At 51.9% G+C, this 18,811-nt stretch overlaps 1 protein-coding gene across 1 annotated transcript in view; it reads right to left on the reverse strand.

Annotated features, from left to right (window-relative positions):
- Positions 1-18,811, reverse strand: part of LOC147629622 (fatty acid amide hydrolase-like) — a 140,467-nt gene that overhangs the window by 9,772 nt on the left and 111,884 nt on the right. Inside the window, exons 4-7 of the mRNA XM_086811117.1 lie at positions 11,274-11,334; positions 10,458-10,633; positions 10,255-10,384; positions 10,096-10,173 (exon numbers count right to left, since the gene is read on the reverse strand). Coding sequence (XP_086667243.1) covers positions 10,096-10,173; positions 10,255-10,384; positions 10,458-10,633; positions 11,274-11,334 — 445 coding nt within the window. The remainder of the gene's footprint in view (positions 1-10,095; positions 10,174-10,254; positions 10,385-10,457; positions 10,634-11,273; positions 11,335-18,811) is intronic.

An 18,811-nucleotide genomic window follows, 5' to 3' on the forward strand; every position in this document is an offset into this window, starting at 1 on the left:
TTTTCCCAAAAATAAGATTCTTCTATTAGTTACCAAAAAAACAGCCTTAAAAGGCTAAGTACAAACTCACCTCCATGTATGGAAAGAGGATCAAATAACAAAAAGGGGGAAGGATGCACTTCTCCTCCAGTTGGCCGCTCTATGAGGAGAAGGCTGTCTCATACAATGGGTGGGGGGAGGAGAATACCCATAGGTGGTCTATAGTGCCAAGTGGGCTCACCACCACTATCTGTGAGAAAAGGACCAAGTCACCAGTGCCTCAAGAAGGCTTCTGACACTTCTGCATCCGGTGCCTTCGATGGCTTCACTGCATCAAGCTTTCTAGATGTGTCATGCTGCAATGCTGCTACAAATCTCCCATCTCTGGCTCGAACCAAGAGTCTAATGAGGCTAGGACTATCACTATCGAGATGCGAAGGTGAGACACCTGAAGGGCTAGTCCTCCACCTTTCTCCTCATAAGGCATGACAACCTTGGCCTCGGTGGCCCAAACAACAATGCCCCACGTAATAGTATGGGAAGAGGCCCTGTCCATGGTGAAAATGCGGAGAATCTACTGCCAAACCTACTAAGCCTTCGGGCAGTCCCATAGACAACATCGCCTGCAACTCCTCGGAATGGCCACATCTCGGACATACTGTTGGTCTACCTCCAATGGCCAACCATGTGCCTACCGCCAAACTCCGATGTGCCAGTAGCCACAATAAGAGATTGATCTTCTGAGGTCGAAAATCGTCCCATAGCCTCTTCCAGATATCTAAGAGAAAGCACAATGAGAGGCCCTAGGATTGCCAATGTCCTACTGCCGGAGTGCCCTCAACCTTGGGCATCTGGATCCTACGGCCAAGCCCTACGATGTATGCAAAAAATGGGTTACCCGGAGCCTCCTCCCTGTCTGCGGGATCATACCAAGTCCACTCCCCCGGGTCACACCGGAGGCGCATGATGGGCCGGCTCTCCCAAATCCATAAGCGCCAAAGTCTCTCCCAGCCCACAACCTTGGCCGGTGGTGTGTCAATGTGCATGGAGTCCAATCAGCCTCACCCTCTACAGCGTGCATCCCCTAAAGTTCTCCAAGGGGGGTTTGCTCTCACTGATCTGCCATGAGGTCTAATCGAAAAGGTGACCAAGGTGGAGCTCTTATTAGTGCCATGAACTACCACGAGCCCTCTCATGGGCCACTAGGGACAGCTGTCTGAATGTAGCCTATCTCCAAGGGACCTAGCAGGGCCCATGCTCAAAGCTCCCCAGGATACGTGTGGGCAGGCCCCTAACATGTGAGCACCAAGTAGACCAATCAAGGGGTTCCAAAGCAAGGGCTATCAGAGACACTCCTTGGAGGCTACTGGAACAGACTGCTGAAGCGCCGGCCTGAGATGATCCCACGCTCCTAATAAACTGGCTACAAATCTAAACTCAAAAGCTGTGATAAAGCCCTATGCCCGCATCTCCATGAAGATCCATTTAGTGCTCTGCGGCCAAGGTGCCCCCCAGGCAAGCTTGGTGTATGGGGTGAAATCCTTGTCAAGAGGAAATCCTTTAGAGGCTTGCCGCTTGGAAGGCGGCCTCTAACAATCAGCTTGCCCAGAAGGACACGACTCTGTATGGCGGGGTCGATGATGCCTAGGCCCCCTCTGTGGCACGGCTAAATGATCACTCTCCAGGCCACCTTGGCCCGGGTAGGCCTCCCGTCAATGCCAGCACATAGAAAGCTGCGAATCAATCGTTGAACGTAACCAATGCAAGCCCGGGAGAAGGCCCAACAAGAAGTGATATATCACATGGTGGCAAGAACATGGTTCGCCACCACTACTCAGCCGGCTAAGGAAAGCCTCCCTGAACTCGAGTAAAGTAGCTTCTTCCGAATGCTCTTCCGAATGCTCTGAAGAAGAAGAGGCGCTAACTATGCTTCGGGGAGATATCGATGTCACCTCACATCCAAGAAAACGGACTGGAGTGCCCCTCAGGATCCACTGGAAAGCACCAACTGGACGCCAAGTCGGGTGGGCAATGAGCCAACCCAAAATCCACACGACTTGTGCCAGTTGATCTGCGCTCTAGATGCACCACAGAAGATCTCTATTGCCTCTGCAAATCTCTGAAGGTTTCCCTCATCTCTTGATAAGTATGCTAAAGTGTCATCTGTGAACTCGGAGTCTAGTAGTTCCTCCTGTGCACGCATGGGGAGACGCAATCCCTGAAGTTCAGTCTCCCGAGCTAAGACACACTTGCTCATGCTGTCAACAACAGAAAGAGATAGGATGCTAGAGGGCAGCCCTGTCAGACCGAGCGAGAGAGGAGAAATCTGTCACCTCTAGCTCCCTCAATGAGAACCTAGTTGCGAGAGGCCGAGTAAAGTCCAAAAACACCATGGACCCACTCCTCCGGAAATCCCATCCTGCACATCGTCCCCTCCAGAAAGCCGCCCCAATCAACTCTATCGTAGAAGCACAATAAGATCCTGCTGGCACATCCTAGCCAAAGCAGTCGCCTCCCAGAAAGTGAAGATGCTGTCCATAATGCTCCGATCCTGAACAAAACCTCTCTGAGTATCATAAATCAAATCGGGAAGAAATGGCTGTAGTCTCCGGCATGGCCTTGGCCAAAATCTTGTAAGCGGTCCCAAGGAGAGTGATGGGTCTCCATTGCCGAATCTCCAATCTATCACCGCCCTCTTTGGAAATCAAGAAGAGTAAACCCTTTGATAGCCTCTCTGGCATGGCACCCATAGTCATAATCTCGTTGAAGGCTGCTCTAAGGCCGCCTTCCATGAGATTCCAGTGACGAAATAAGGAGATAGGAAGCCCGCCCGCTCCTGGGCCTTTGCCCCTAGGAAATGTAGTCATGGCCTCCGCCAACTCTTCACCTGTGAAGGGTGTCAATAGGAAAATCTGGAGAGCGGGGAAAACCACCTCTCTTGTATGCCGTCAGACCCACTCTCGCGCATTCACCACCTATGAGGATATGGGGGCACCCGTGAGAAGGGATCTGAAGGAATCTATGGCTATGGCTCTCACATGGGGGGGTTGCGAAACGATAGATCCATCCTAGCCTCGCAACCTACGGATACCATCTCTCCGCCTGAGGTGACCTGCAATCTCAGAGAAATCCCGGTGACCCTATCTCTCGCCTGCATCCAAAAGGAAGCTCTGGCATGGTATCTGTACTCAACCCTTTGCGCCTCTATGGATCTGAGCTCAGTACAGGCGGCAAGATCACAAAGAAGACTAGTGATGTTGCTTATTGCTTACTACTTCCCTAGGGTATTTAAGTTCATCCAGTCATTCATGTCTCTAGATTGAAAGAGAAGCTAGGTGACTCAGATGAGATGGTTCATTCACGAGAACAAATCCGAGAAGAGAAAAATGAATATATTCCTAAGGAGCCAGAAATGGTTCTTAATCACCGTACTAAACATTCAAGACGAAGTTCTTATATTGAGTACCTAATTAAGTTGAAGGGAAGATCTGACCGAGAAGCTACGTGGGAATCCGTTTGAAATCTGCCAGTCCAGTTTCCCAAGTTCATTGCTGAGGACATCGAGATTCGATGGTCCTGGAGGGGGGAAGTATGTTATGTCCACACTAGCCACCTAACTTAGGGTGGGTTAATCCCAAGTTAAGAGGGGTGCCTGGCTAGGGGACAGCTTCACACTAAGTGCAAGAAGACTTTAAATAGGAGGAATAGCTATTAAAAGAACTATGGGAAAGCACTTATAATAAAAGCACGACTAAGTTTAGGACCCAGGCTCCTATATGAGTGAACTCAAGGCATAGTTCTAGGACACGATCATCTAGTCTAACTCGTAGCCTAAGGTCCAACAGGATTGCTCACCGCAAGGACACCTACACGGTGTGGCTTGGTGGCATGGGACACCAAGTCTTACCGCTGGGGAGCTCTACCTAGGGTGTAGACATGGCATCCGGCTGGAGGGTGAGTCCAGATGGACTCTATGCCTGGGAGGTGAACCTAAAGCCTTGCTTCTAGGTGTGTTCCATGACAGATGATCCTTGGTTAGTCTTGGACAAGAATCAACAAGGATGCTCATATCAAGACTGTCGATATGCTCCTGCGAGATCCTCCTCATCCCCCTCCCGTCTACCTTCCCCCTGCTGCTTCTCGCCGTCGCGCGCCCCCCTTTCCCCCCCCCGCCTGTCCCCCGCCATCTCCTCCGCCTCTCTCCCCCGCCTCCTTCCTCGCTTCCTCCCCCGCCATCTCTCCCCCCCCCCGCCTTCTCCTCCCCCGCCATCTCTCCCCCCCCCCCCCCCCCCCCCCCCCCGCCTCCTTCCTCGCTTCCTCCCCCGCCATCTCTCCCCCCCCCCCCGCCTTCTCCCTCACCTCCCCCTCCGTCTCGCCCCTCCTCCCACCGCTAGCTCCCCCGCCTCAGCTCCCCCCTCCCCCCCCTGCTCCGCCCCCGCTATCGTCTCTCCTTCCGCCTCTCCGTTTCCTCGTAGGGCTGTGTCCCTCCCGTTGGTGACCCCGGTCTCTGGCCTTTTCCCTCTGGAGGACTCCATGGAAGCCGCTCCGACTACCCCTGCCGATTCCAGTCTCCGTCTGGAGTTCACAGATGCAGATCATCAGTTGTTTGTTTCCACAGTATCCGCTCTTGAGGCCTCCTCCTTGGTCTGCAAGATAGTGGGTAGCCGTCCGATGCGGAGAGAGCTTTGCGACCTTCTGCAAGGCAGCCTCGTTGGCGTGCCTGCCAAGATCGTCAGCGTCGATTTTTTGGGACGTGGCTACTACCAGGTGGATTTCGAGTCCCCCCAGGCAGCTCAGACGGTGCTGGCTCGGAGCCCCATTGCCCTCCGCTCATCCCGGGCGTTCCTGGCGCGATGGACTCACGGTTTCGACCCCGCTTCTGACCCGCTAGCAGGCGCGACAGGTTTCCCCATCACTATCTGCTTTCCTGCACTCCGCAGGGAGTACTTGCCCCTCTTGTCATCCATTGGCAAGGCGTTCGGGCAGGTGGTGGAGACGCCTCAGACAACGGCTTCAGTGATAGCTCGGGCAGCAGGACTCCCGGCCATTCGTGTTGTGGTTCCGTCACTGGAGTCCCTCCCGAAGACGATCCTCCTCCCTTGTCTTTCTGGAGGACATCTGATACAATGCGTGGAGTATTCCGGCCTCCCTGGCAAGCGCTACATCTGTCGGGAGATGGGCCACCTCAATCGCCTGTCCCCGCAAGGGGGTTCATCCTTCACGCTCTGCCGCCTCTGGACCCCCTTCAGGAGGCCCGAGGGGTGGCCATCCACCTCAGAGACCGAACATCCCTGGCTCGTCTCAGCAGGCGCCATCATCTGACGAGCAGGCCCCGGCGGAGGATGCCGCGCAGTCCCAGGAGGCTGGCGGATGGCAGGAGGTTCGCCGGCGGAAACACCCGGCCCGCAGGGACCGTCACAGACGCCAGCAGGCAGCACAGGCTGGCGGACAGGCGACTCCGGCTGGCGTCCAGGCACCTACCCGCACTTATGCTCCAGTCAGGGATAGGCGGCCAGCAGGTCCCACCCCGATGGACGAGGATTCAGTCCCAGGGTGGAGTATGCATCTCAGTTACCGAGCAGCTTCTATCCGAGGTTGTGGATTCTCGCACTCTGGTCCAGGGTCGAGCGCAGTGGATCATCCTTCGGGTTGGGGAAGACCGCATTGGCTTCCTCAACTTCTACGCCCCTAATGGGGCGACCGGGAGAGCTAAGTTCTGGAGCACCATTAGGCAGTCCCTCCCCATGGCAGACCATTGGTGCCTAGGGGGGGATTGCAACATGCTGGAGGATGCAGAGGACAGGATTGGGGGCAACCAGGAGACCATTCATGGGCCGGAGCTTGCTGCCTGGGAGGAACTAGTGCTGCAGGTGAGAGGCCAGGATCCGTGGACTCTCTCGGAGTTTGGCAGGTTGCAGGGGAGTTTATCTTTCTCGCGCTCGGATAGACGGGCCACAGGAGTTAACCTTTCCCGCATCGACAGGTTTTACATTGATGAGTGGGCTTGCGATAGAGATGGCACTGTGGGTATACTTGCAGGCTCCTCGTTTTCAGACCACTTTCTAGTGCTTCTCCAGATCGAGGACCCTACGAGAGGAGAGCGAGGCCAGAGCGTCCGGATTCCAGATTGTCTCATAGAGGAGCCCGAGATTGCGACCAGAGTTGAGCAGGTCTGGCAGGAGCTTCAATTCAGGAGAGGATCGGCAGCCAGCGATCTTGACAGGGGTTTGCAGGAGATCAGTAGGATGCTCAGACAGGCTGCCCTGGACCGTCTGCAGGCTTTCAGAGAGCAGGAGAGGAGCCTGCGGAGGAGTCTCGCTTCCCTTCAGAGACTTCAGGAGAGGGATCCTACGAGCCCTTGGATTTCAGAGCAGATGGAGTCAGCTCGCACAGAGATCAGATCCATCGAGGAGAGGAGGGTGGAGTTCCGATTCCATGGTCGGGCTTCTTTTTGGACACAGGCTGGAGACAGAGTGACTCGAGATTTCTTTGAGGCGACAGGGCCTCGCTTCAGACGAGAGGGTCTCAGGCGTCTTCGGCAGGCTGATGGCCAGGTAGTGGTGGATCCCCCCAGGGTTCGGGCGATCGCAACAGATTTTTACAGGGATCTGCTCTCTGCTGAGCCAGCAGATGACAGGGTGAGAGAGGCTCGGGAGGCAGTCTGGAGCTTCACGAGACCGGTTGTGCCGGCCCATTTGCAGCACTCCCTTCTCTCCCCCTTCTCGGATACGGAACTGGACGCGGCTCTTCAGGCACTTCCTCGGGGCAAATGCCCAGGGGAGGACGGTCTCTCAGTGGCTTTCTTCCAGAGGTACTGGGGTCTCTTGCATAGGGGTTTCAGATTGGCATTCCAGCAGATCATGGAGTCGGGAGACATGCCGGACAGCATGGCAAAGGGGTTGATTCACTTGATCCCCAAAGAGGGAGGAGAGACTGGAGATTAGACAGTGGAGACCGATCACCTTGCTAGGCACGGCCTACAAGGTCCTAGCTAAGGCGATCAGCAGGCGGCTTCAGCCTCACCTTCCGGACATCATCAACTCCACGCAGACAGGCTTCATCCAGGATAGGAGCATCCTGGATAACATCTTCTCTTTCTAGGAGGCTACGGCTTTGGCTAGATTTCGGCAGGAGGATCTGGCAGTGCTCCTTCTCGACTTCGAGAAGGCATATGATCGGGTGGACTGGGCCTTCTTGGAAGGCACTATGGAGAGGATGGGCTTCCCCCCTCAGTGGATCCGTGGGGTCTCAGCACTCTACACATCGGCTCATAGCCAGGTGCTGATACAGGGCGTGCGCGGAGAGAGGTTCCAGCTCTCGCGCTCGGTGCGGCAGGGGTGCCCCTTGGCGCCCTTTCTTTTTCTTTTTGTGGCGGAGGCCATGAGCACTTTTTTGACGGCACAGGATACAGGTTTGCGGGGCCTCCAGCTTCCCATCCGCACCTCGGAGGAGCTCCTAGACTCGGAGTTTGCGGATGACACTGCTGTCTATCTTCAGGGAGGTGAGGAGAACCTCCGCCGCTTCGCCTTAGCCATGGACAGGTTTTGCAGAGCTTCGGGCGCTTTGATCAACTGGCACAAGTCGTGTGGGTTGTGGGTCAATTCTGTGCCCCCCCCCCCCCCCCCCCCCCCCCCCCCCCCCGACTTGGAGGCCAGTTGATGGGTTTCAGTGGCTGCCCCCCGGCACTACAGTGCGCTATTTGGGATGCTATGTGGGCATTGACATATCTCCGGAGCAGCAGATAGCCCCCCTTCTTCTGAGCATTCGGAAGAAGCTTCTGTATTGGAGTAACGCTCGTTTATCTCTGGCTGGCCGAGTGGTTGTGGCCAACCAGGTTCTGCTTGCTACCATGTGGTACATCACTTCTTGCTGGGCCTTCTCTCGGGCGTGCATTGGCCAAGTGCAGAGGCTCATCAGGAACTTTCTTTGGTCCGGTGGCGACGGGCGACCCGCCACGGCCAAGGTGGCATGGGCTGTGATCACTCAGCCGAGGGAGAGAGGCGGCTTGGGCATAGTTGATCCTATTTGCCAGAGCCGAGCTTTGCTTGGCAAGTTGGTGGTTCGTGGCCTCCTACCAGGCGCTGAGCCGGGGAAGGAGTTTCTTGTTTCCAGGATTCTCAGCCGCACTCCTTCTCTTAGCGGCCCCTGGACCCCCAGCGTCAGGTGGATCTTTAGAAAGCAGCGATCCAGAGGAGCGGGCCTTGGCTTCGAGGAGCGTTTTGCAGCTAGCCTTCTGAGGGCCTGGGAGCATCTGAGGCCGTCACTCTTCCAGACTCCCCCGGGCACCGATGAGGAGCGCCTGAGGCAGCCATTGATCTGGAACCCCTTGATCCGACTTCCCAGTGGTCATATGGTTGGATCGCGATCTCACGTGTCGTGGGGCCCGTTGATCTCCGGCCCAGCCCAGTCCCTAGACGACTGGATATGTTTTAAGCAATTGCCTCTAGAGGTTCAGGAGAGGAGACTCAGCGGGATGAAGGGCAGAGAGTTGATGAGGCAGGACATTGAGGCGGCCATCCCCCGGGAGTGGCGGACTCCAGTACAGGACCCTCCACCTCCACAGTGGATGGGCGTCTTTACTCGGCATGAGATCCTTCTAGCGGTCTGCGGCTCAGCAGAGAGAGTCGCCCCACTCACCTTCGAGGTGGGAGAGGGAGGCCAGCTTCAGAGGACCCGACTAGATTTGGATGAGTTCCAGGGTTGTATCTTTCAGAGGGTGCGGGTGGTTGGCTTTCATCAGAGACAGTGGCATGTAGACCCCTCACCAGCCTCGATAGGGGAGGACTATTCTTGGAGATTATGGGCTTGGGACAGCAGGCCTCTTATTCGCCTTCAGTGGGATCCAGGCGAGTGGCTTTGGCGAGATCCCTACTCGGCCCCTACCAGCCCATGCACCCCCTTTTTTCAGTACACAGCGAGGCTGGGGCGGCGGATCCAGAGGCACAGGATAGCGGGAACCCCGGCGGCGGCCGAGCATTGGCGGCGACAGGGGCTCTCCCCTGCCTTCCTTAGGGACTTCTGGCAGCGCCTTTGGGCCAGCTTCCGACCCCGGAAGGTGACGCTTTTTCTCTGGCTTACAGCGCATAGAGGACTGGCTGTGGGGGCTTGGCTAGCTTTTGGCAGACACCCAGCGTCCTGCCCTCGGTGCGGCCATGCACAGGAGTCGCAGCGGCACTGCTTATGGGATTGCCCACAGGCACAACAGGTCTGGCAGTGCGCTCTCAGGATGGTTTTTGCAGGCTTGCCAGGTGAGATGATGGTGACGTGGGGTGCGGTGGCTTGGGCCACGGACAGCGGCCCGGCCCTTGGATACGAGGACGTCCCTAGCAGTGTGACCATCCAGAGCTCTGACAGGGCGATGGCGGTGGTTCCGACGCCAGACTTCTCTTCGGCAGTCTCCCAGGAGGGGGACGGGCACAGATGGGAGATGATCAGCAGCATGACGGCTTGGCACATATGGAGAGCCCGATGCAGGGAGGCCATAGACCGCCAGGCGACTCCTCCGGCGGAGGTCATACAGGCCCTCTGGGTGGACATCATTCACACCTTGAGAGGACACTGGTCAGGGCGACTCGGATCGCATGAGAGATCGCCGCAAGGCGTTCCTCCGCACTTGGCAGCCTGGCCCTTTCCTCATCGCGAGGGGCGAGGATGTCACTTGGCACTACAGGCCTCCAGTTTGGCTCTTCTCACCTCCCGCATGTACTACTAGGTATCCCCCCCCAGAGAGCGGCCAGCCACGGGGTTGGAGCTCCGGTGTTCACTGTGTTTATTATCCCTCCTTGTGAGGTGAGCTTTGTAGCCTTATGGCGTTTTCTCATTAACTAATAGAAGGATCGTTTTTCCCCAAAAAAAAAAAAAAAAAGAATCAACAAGGATGGGGGTGAGGGGTGGGGAAAATATGAATTTCCAGCTTGTTTGCACAGAGTCAAATTGTTATTTCATTTCCTTAATGACTTAGTCTCAAGTCTAAATTACTCACAGCCAGCTCTTGCAAGAAGGAAAAACAGTTTGTATTCTCCATGTGAACCATCCTTCTATTGAGAATGTTAAACAAGTTCATTACTGCAGTTCAAAATGAGCTCTTCACACACTCAGAATATGTATATAGCATACCCCGAGAGCCATACGGAAGGCAGTCAACCTCATCCTTCACAGCCATAAAGATCCCATCTAATATTGAAAGAGGATTCCCTGCAAAATATATTAATCACATCAGCATTTGTAAAATCAACAGATTTATTCAATTCATCTATCTTAAAAAGTCTCACAGACCTTCAGAGAAACGGTGTGTCGATTCAGCAGCCTGCTTTTGAACATCTTGTGCATTAAAGGAAATAAACAACGACATGGGAGTTTCTCTGCTTTGAGAATCTTCCACGGCTATGATAAGGCGATTTGCAACCTGAAATGTAAACATTTATTTAAGCCATTATAAGCGTCAAAACTTTTCGAGAAAAAGGTCACAAAAAGTGTACATCTGAAGGTGTAGTAGATCCATTGCGATATGCATGAGCATAGTCTCTAATGCGCCAGTACTGGAAGGGCACAGCAGGTCTCTTCTCAGTGCTAGGAGACAAACATGCCAAAGCTAATTCCACTCGAGTGGCAGGTAAACTCATCTCTTCAATAACTTTGACTGCAGCTTCAAGATCTGCAAAGATTGACAAAACATTATGTAGCCTCTTCAAGAGTATGTTGAACATACGGATAGAATTATTCTTTCCATGCTGTTCTGCAATGCATTCCATGTTTACAATTTTTTCTGACACAACTTTCTCTATATAAATGGCATGATAACAATAACTGTTCCCAAAATGGCCCTGGTGTTTCTAGAATAAGATGTCCACACTGCCCAACCTGTGCTACTACATTTGTGAAACTGGGCACATAGGGCACCATGCACAAATATCCTTATAAAGGGTTCCCTTGTATCGACAGATTCTACCATAATGAAAGCTAGCACTAAGAGCAAAGATCCTACCATAATGAAAGCTAGCACCAAGAGCAAGCCCCATAAACTTGTGGTTACTTTTCATCATTTAGCAACAAAAAACATTCAAACATACACACGCATGCACGTGCATGCACACACATGGACATGCACGCCTGCTAATTGGATAAAACATATCTCCCTATCATTATGTTGTGTACAATTTTGGTTTTGTTTGACTGAGCAACCATGAACAATACATACAACCTATTGAATAGTAATATTACAATGGTGCTTGTGACAAATAAACAAGAACGTACATTCCAACCAAAGTAATTGATGAAACCAACATGAGTTTTACCTTGCGCTGGAAACTGAGGAGCAAACATTGGTGGTTCTGGTATTATTGTTTGCGACAGTTTCTGTGAGAAAAATGAGAGATGTTCAGCAACTGCACCACTTTAAACACCGGATTACAGAAAACTCTTGATTCTGACTGCATGGGTACCGTGTCTCCTATGAAACCAAGTTAGAAATTGCAGTTTGGAACTGCAATGGGGCTCTACAGACAGATGCAGGCGCGACATAGTACTATACACAGAGACACACCAGGAGCATGTCACATCATATATATACCTCGGGATCACCTTTTCTGGACCGAAGTTCTCCATGAGGGAGGCAGCTGAAGCCAGATCAGCCCTGGGCTCACTAGAGAGGCAGTGCTCACAGATACAGTTCCAGGAGCCAAGGCAGAAACTATGGCTATTTGACACGCTAGTCACACCTACACTATTGTATGGAGCTCCCATCTGGGGGGGCAGCCTATACCACAGGAGGAGACGGAGAAGGGAACCAACTGAGACAGGTATTGAGGAAGCATATGATGGATGGACGCCAATGGAGAGGCCCTAGGTGAGGATGATCTTGTGCATGATCCAGGAGCTGAGGACGAAACTATGGTTATTTGACATGCTATATAGTCACACCTGCACAGTTGTATGGAGCTCCCATCTGGGGACCCAACCTATAATACCACAGGAGGAGACAGGGGGGAACAGATATGGAGGAAGCATATGATGGATGGAAGCTGATGGAGAGGCCCTTGGTGAGGATGATCTCGCACGTGATTAGGAGTAAGCCATCATTGCCACACGAGATTGTGCGGGTGGAGATGGGGGCTGCACCGTGACAAAGGCTCTACTCCAGACAGTGACATACTAGCACACATTATGGGGGCTCCCATAGGACAAATAGCCCCGGCTTGCTTGAGACAGCTGGCACTAGATGGAGACACACAATGCTGGTATGCGCAGGTGGGCACTTGGTTCAGTTTACATGGCATGCAGATGGAAGCACTCCCCCCTTTTCAGTACAGCATAGAGGCACCTTCCTTTGATCTCAGCGGCATAGAGCTGAACAGGGCCATCAGGAAGGACATTGTTAGATTGAATACTCAAAGGACCTGGTGCTCACCCGCTCAGCCCCTTGGGACGAAGATGGCCTTCTACAGAGATCACCTTCTTCATTTGACAAAGGATAGCTTTATCACACACAGGAAAAAGAAGAAGGGGGAGCCTCCACATCAAATATCAAGCCAAGCTTTAGCAACAGCAATAACAGAGGTACGATAAAATCAATTTGGGACTTTTTCAAAATTTTCGCAAATCTTGCCTAGTTGGAGCATTAATCTTAAATATCCCTCCAAAATTGAGGACATATATCAAGCATTCAAGGGTTGCTATCATGGTAACCTCCCTATAGCATGTGCCATGTTGCAATGCCCCATTCAAGATATCTTAGGATGATATGCGAGCCTATGCACTTTGTACACGGATCAGCTCTAGCATCTCATCTCTAACATTTTAGCTCTATCATTTTCTTTCGTTTCATTTTAGTACCCATGATGATGTATTCCATGGACAGGATGTAATCCTTTTGGTCTCATAGGTCATTTTGGCCTTTTGTAGACTTTAATATGACTTCCTTTCTTTCTTCTTTCTCGTAGACTTTAATATAACTTCCTTCCTTTATTCTTTCTTCCATTCCATGATGAGATATGCCATGGACATTATTGTATCACTTTGGTCTCATAGGCCCTTTGGGTCTATAGTAGACCCTTAATATACCTTTCTTTCTTTCTTTCTTTCTCTCTCTCATGTTCCATGTTCCTGGTATTCCATGATGAGATTCTCAAACAAAGAAGGGGGAAAACAAACAAAAACAGGGGAAACTTTAACTCAACAATGACTATTAGATCACTCCTAGCAGCCCTCAGTAATGCCATTAAAGGCATGGAACAACTCTTGGTACCCGGGAAGAAAACCAATGGACTCGGATCACGCCAAAGGTCTCCTGTGCATATGAGACATCTTGGTCCTACAAGAAGAAAACCACACACAAGATTCCGAGGTTGAACATCAACAAAATCAAGAAATGCTCCACAAATTCACTTCAATGGAAAAGGAGATGGAAGGTAAGGACATGATGATACAACTCCAAGCTCAAGTGGAGGCTCTCAAGGAGGACATGGCCACCACCACGGAGGGCCTGAAGAAGGTCACCCCGGAGGAAGGGGAATTGCCCCACATAGAGCAACTAGCCCGAAACATGGAAGCTACGATTGAAGCTACCAAGCATGCATTCTCCATGGAGTGGAAGGACGTGGTCAAGAAAGGCATCAAAGAGGAGACAGAAAGGGAGTGGAAGATGGTAACAAGTAATTCCAAGGGACTTAATGGAGTGGAGATTATGAATGCAACCATCCAGGAAGAGAAGATGAGGAGGGCAAGAAGCCTCAATGCGAGAGTGACCGGCATGGCGGAAAAGGAGGGTACCACACCCAATTGGAATAGAAGGAAGAAGACCCAATCCCCTTCCTCAAGGCATGGCGGGCAAGGAAGGACCTTACATGCCCACGAACACTCATCTTCCAGTTTGAGAATGAAGTGAAGAGGATTGACTTCTTCAAAAAGAGGGTCATCCTTCGAGGTTTGGAGGGCAGCCCCATCTATTTTCCATGAGTACCTCACACAGGCCCAGGTGGAACACTAGAAACAGCTCATGCCAAGGGTACGGGCAGCCCGAGCGGAAGGGAAGAAAGCAATTTACAGAGATGGCCATGTCATCATTGATGGCAAGGTGATCACATAGAGGTGAGCGGCCTATGACACACGGATACAACTTGCAGTCTGGAACTGCAACGGAGCACTACGGTCGGACCCAGGCCGGATGGATGATGTGATCACAGGAAGACATTATTTTCTTTACAAAGACACACCAAAGCCCTCAAAGTGGTCTGCCACGTGTAACAGGATTCCAGTGGGAATCAGGTTTCAGAGGGAGCACACAGAGTGCAGATAGAGCTAGAGGATCGGGAGGAGTGGCCATTCTATTCAGAACAGAGCTAGCAGCGTCGCTGTCACCTCTGGCCTTGCATTCTCTGTTGGCGCCGTCTTTGTTGCTGCCTCGCATTCTCTGTGGTGCCGCCTCTGTGGCCTCTATTGTATTCTCTGTGGCACCTTTGCTTCCCTTTGCTCCACCGCCGCCCCATGATGTAGCCTGCCTCTGTCCTCCTCTCTGCTCTGCTCTGTGCGCGCCCAGCTGCGCACCTCTCCGCTATCCTGTGCGTAGGTAGTCCTCCTATTCTGCTTTGTGCGCACCTCTCTGCCTACTTTGTGCGCACCTCTCTGCCTACTTTGTGCGCCTCTGGCTGCTCTGCCTGCGCTGCCCACCTGCGCTTTAGCATGTAGCCTGCACACCTCTGTCTACGCTGCCCACCTGCGCGCCTCAGCCTGCTCTGTGCATAGGGCTTTGCCTCCCTTTTTCCACCCACCCCTACTCAGGCCCCCAAGACAGCAACTAGGGTAAAACATGCCTCAATCCCAAGAGGGAGAACATGATGGTGAGACAGCCTTTCACATCCCCACAAAGGCACCAAATGCCTACCGCAGAAGACTGAGGGAAGGGATCATGTCCCCTAGCTCACGAAGGCTTGCAAAGATGGCCTGAAGAGATGAGGCCCTTTATGAGGAGATACAGCTGCACATAAGGACAGAGATGAACACCATGCGACAAAAGCTTGAAAAGGAATGGACCGAGCAAATGCATGCCCAAAGGAAAGTGATATACGAGACGTTGAAGGAAGAGATATATGCACAATTGAAGGGAGGCAGAGGATGTAGGGTTGTAGAGAACAGCACAAGATGAGGGGGAGATTACAGATTATGGCAAGCATTTTCTCACACGCGCGAGTGCACATGGGTCGGTCATATACAATGGCCTATCAAGATGGCAAGGATCAGATGCTCTCACATTAGAACTCTAAAGGGGGAGCGAGCACAGTGGACTACTTGATGGGATCTTTTTCACTGATACCTGATGTGCAGGGTTCCACAATTTCCAGTCGACCCATTGGCATAGCAGCCAATCATGCATACCTAAGTTTCACACTAGTAGGTAGATCCCCGAGAGATGGGCCAGCCACTCATCTACCTAGGTACCCGAGATATCAGTTTACACGTGAGACGGTTGGGGTTTACCGAGATGCAGTATCTGATGGCTTGTTTGCTTTAGACCCGCATAGCCCTTTGGACGAGATCACGAGAGGATCGCCGAGTGTACTACATGCATCCGCCTCATATGCGTTTCCCTGCACTATGATCCCTTCCACACCCCCCCCCCCCTGCAGCACTGCCCCACAGAACAGTTGGTATGGTGATGAGTGTCGTGAGACACGAGCACAGCTACAGCGTGAGATTGCCATTGGGACTCACACGCATAGACAGGCTAGGATGATCTTTTGGCGCCTTGTGCACAGGAAGAAACAAGCCTACCTGGCTAACCTAGAGGAGGAGATCTACCAACTCTTCCTGGGGAAGGACAGCAAGAGGGCATGGAAATTAATTCAGGAGAGACAGCCTGGTACTCCGATTACTGCACCTGAGGCATGGCATACTTATGCTAGAGAGCTATATGATGCACCAGGACAACCCCCCACCCCCCCTTCCAGTGGGACCTAGACCGGCTAGCAGCACCTTTTTTACTATGCGGATGATGCTAGATGCGATAGACAGGTTACATAATGGAAAGGCACAGGATCATGATGGGCTAGTTGGAGAGAATTTCTCATATGTGCGCAACACTTTGGCTCCGCTCATCATTCATGTGTTTAATCGTGCCATTTGTGAGGATTTCCCAGCAAGCTAGACAGAGCATATCATTGTGCCACTCTTTAAGAGTCCGGACCCCATGGTACCAGGCAATTACAGGACGATCATGATTGGTCATTACTTGGCCAAACTATATGGCTCTATATTGGAGTGGGAGTTGAGCCGCTGGGCAGAGAGGCATGGTCATCGAGCACATGGACAGGCCGGCTTCAAGAGAGGATTTACTACCTTGGATCACATACTCACACTTCGGGCACTTATTGAAGATGGCAAGGCACAAAAGAGAAGGATACACTGCTGCTTTGTGGACTTCCGCAAAGCCTTCGATACCGTACCACATGCCAAGCTTACGCACAGATTGCAAGACATTCAGGTACCTGAAGATATGCAGTGGGGGATATATGCTTTGTATGAGTCTGTGACACGCAGAGTCTGAGCTCCAGGCGGACTATCCGATATGGTGACCAGCACGATAGGGGTGAAGCAGGGATGCCCGCTATCACCCACACCCTCTTTGGACTGTACATTAATATGGTCTCCGATTATGTAGACAGATTGGGAGGCCCAAGGGCATGCCTAGCAAGGGTGCTGATACCCATCTTGTTATATGCTAATGATATTGTTCTCATCTCAGACTCTCCGGAGGGATTACAGGCTTTCTGTGCGGACAGAGATCTGACACTGAACCTTAGGAAAACCAAGGTTATCGTGTTTAACACCACGCAGGCATAGATCAGAGCCTCAGTTCACTTTCTAAGGGGAGCCGGTTGAGTACGTCAGGTCATATGTCTACTTGGGAGTTACTTTCACAAGACCGCGTTTCCCCCTGAAGGAGGCAACAGCAGCTAGATTAGCTCGAGGGCATGCAACCCTGGGGGCACGCAGTCTGCAAACATACAGTTTAAGGAGCCACGCACCAAATTGTGGCTATTTGATACGCTTGTCAAACCGACCCTCCTGTACGGAGCTCCAATTTGGGGGCCCAGCATACACGACAGATCTCAGAGGGACGGATGAGGGATGGAGGCAAATGGAGAGACCACTCATTATGATGATTGCCCGCATAATTCGAAGCAAATCATCAGTACCACATGTGAGATTGTTCGGGCTGAGCTGGGTGCCGCACCAGTAGTGACCGAGGCCTATTCCAGGCAGTTACCTTTTTACAGCGGCTATGGGAGCTCCCTCAGCACAGGTACTCCCAATTGGCATTGACCTCATCCATACAGTTGGCAAAGGATGGAGATACTCATTACTGGCACGCTCAGATGAGATCATGGTTTGACCTACATGGTTCGCGGATAGAGGCACTACCACCCTTTCAGTACAGTCTGGATTGTCCATTTTTGGATCTCACCCGCTCAGAGCAAAACCACGTGATCAGGATGGATATCATCAAAGTGGAAACAGAGAGGACATGGACTAGTCCCCTTGAGCCCTTAGACATGAAAATGGCTCATTACAAGAGCCACTTTCTACACCTCTCACGAGATGATTTTATCACCCGCCTGGCGTACATGGATGTACACCTATCACATGGGATACGTTGTGCCATTGGACAAATCCAGACCTCATCACACTAGCTGCGGATTGAGACAAGGCGATATGTGCATCAGATCTTGGATGACCGCATTTGTCACCTATGCTACCAGGAGGCAAAGACAGAGAAGCACTACATTTGCCGAGGTACAGTCTATTATGAGATCAAAGGGAGATATCACTACCTCTTCCGAGAGGGTTTTGGGCCGTTACGCAAGGTCATGGAGTTTGAGGATAAGAGATGCCTGGGATTGTTCCTACTTGAGCTCAGGAGACACAGAGAGACCCTCTTGGCAGACAGGAGACCGAGCCATGATGTACCTAGATAGAGGACCCTGACAGATTTCTTCAGCACCAGTACCAGCACCAACAACCCAGCCCACACACCTCCTGATACCTCCTCCATTGGGCCATCACAGCACCGACCATGCTCCCAAGGAGTCACCACTGATAGAGCAGTCATCTTATGTCGTGCTCGTCGGCCACGCCCACCAGGATCCCAACCACAGCATCCTCACCATCACCAAATCAGAGCCATTATTGCTCGGCATCGGAGGCGCCTACCTTGCTTCTACGACCTCTCCATTCTAGACAACCCCATGGCAGAGATATTTGATCCAAGGAGAGGACAACACTTCAACTGATCAGCATACATGGATCTACCTAATATACATTTTCCAGTATTTTCTACTCAGTATCATCTCGGAATCTTACAGTTCTGTTCTTATAACTGCAAGACAATCAGTTTTATTGTACTTTTTAGTCTCATTTAGTTGTTCTCTTTGATGAGACAGCAACTTCAGATGTACTCTCAGTTTTGGTCTTATAGGCCATTATGGCCTCTTAGAGACGTTAATATATCATTTCATTTCATTTCTCTCATGACACATGATGATGTTGTCACGCATGATCAGGAGTAAGCCATCTGTACCACATGACATTCTACATGCAGAGTTTGGGGTGGCCCCACTAGTTACAGATGCCCTTTTTCAGACTATCACTTATATTCAGCATGTATACACGCTTGACAGAGATCACCTCCCACGACTAGCACTAGAGTCCTCTATGCAATTATACAGCGAGAGGGAGAGGGAGCGATTGAGACCAGCTGGACTGCCCTCCTCCTCAATGACATGGCCACCACCATTACCAACACATGCATGGTACTCTGAAGTAGTCGAGTGGTTTCATG

The sequence above is a fragment of the Cibotium barometz genome, chromosome 17 (genome assembly GCF_041138505.1).
Source record: "Cibotium barometz isolate CiBa-2024 chromosome 17, ASM4113850v1, whole genome shotgun sequence".
NCBI lineage: Eukaryota > Viridiplantae > Streptophyta > Polypodiopsida > Cyatheales > Cibotiaceae > Cibotium > Cibotium barometz.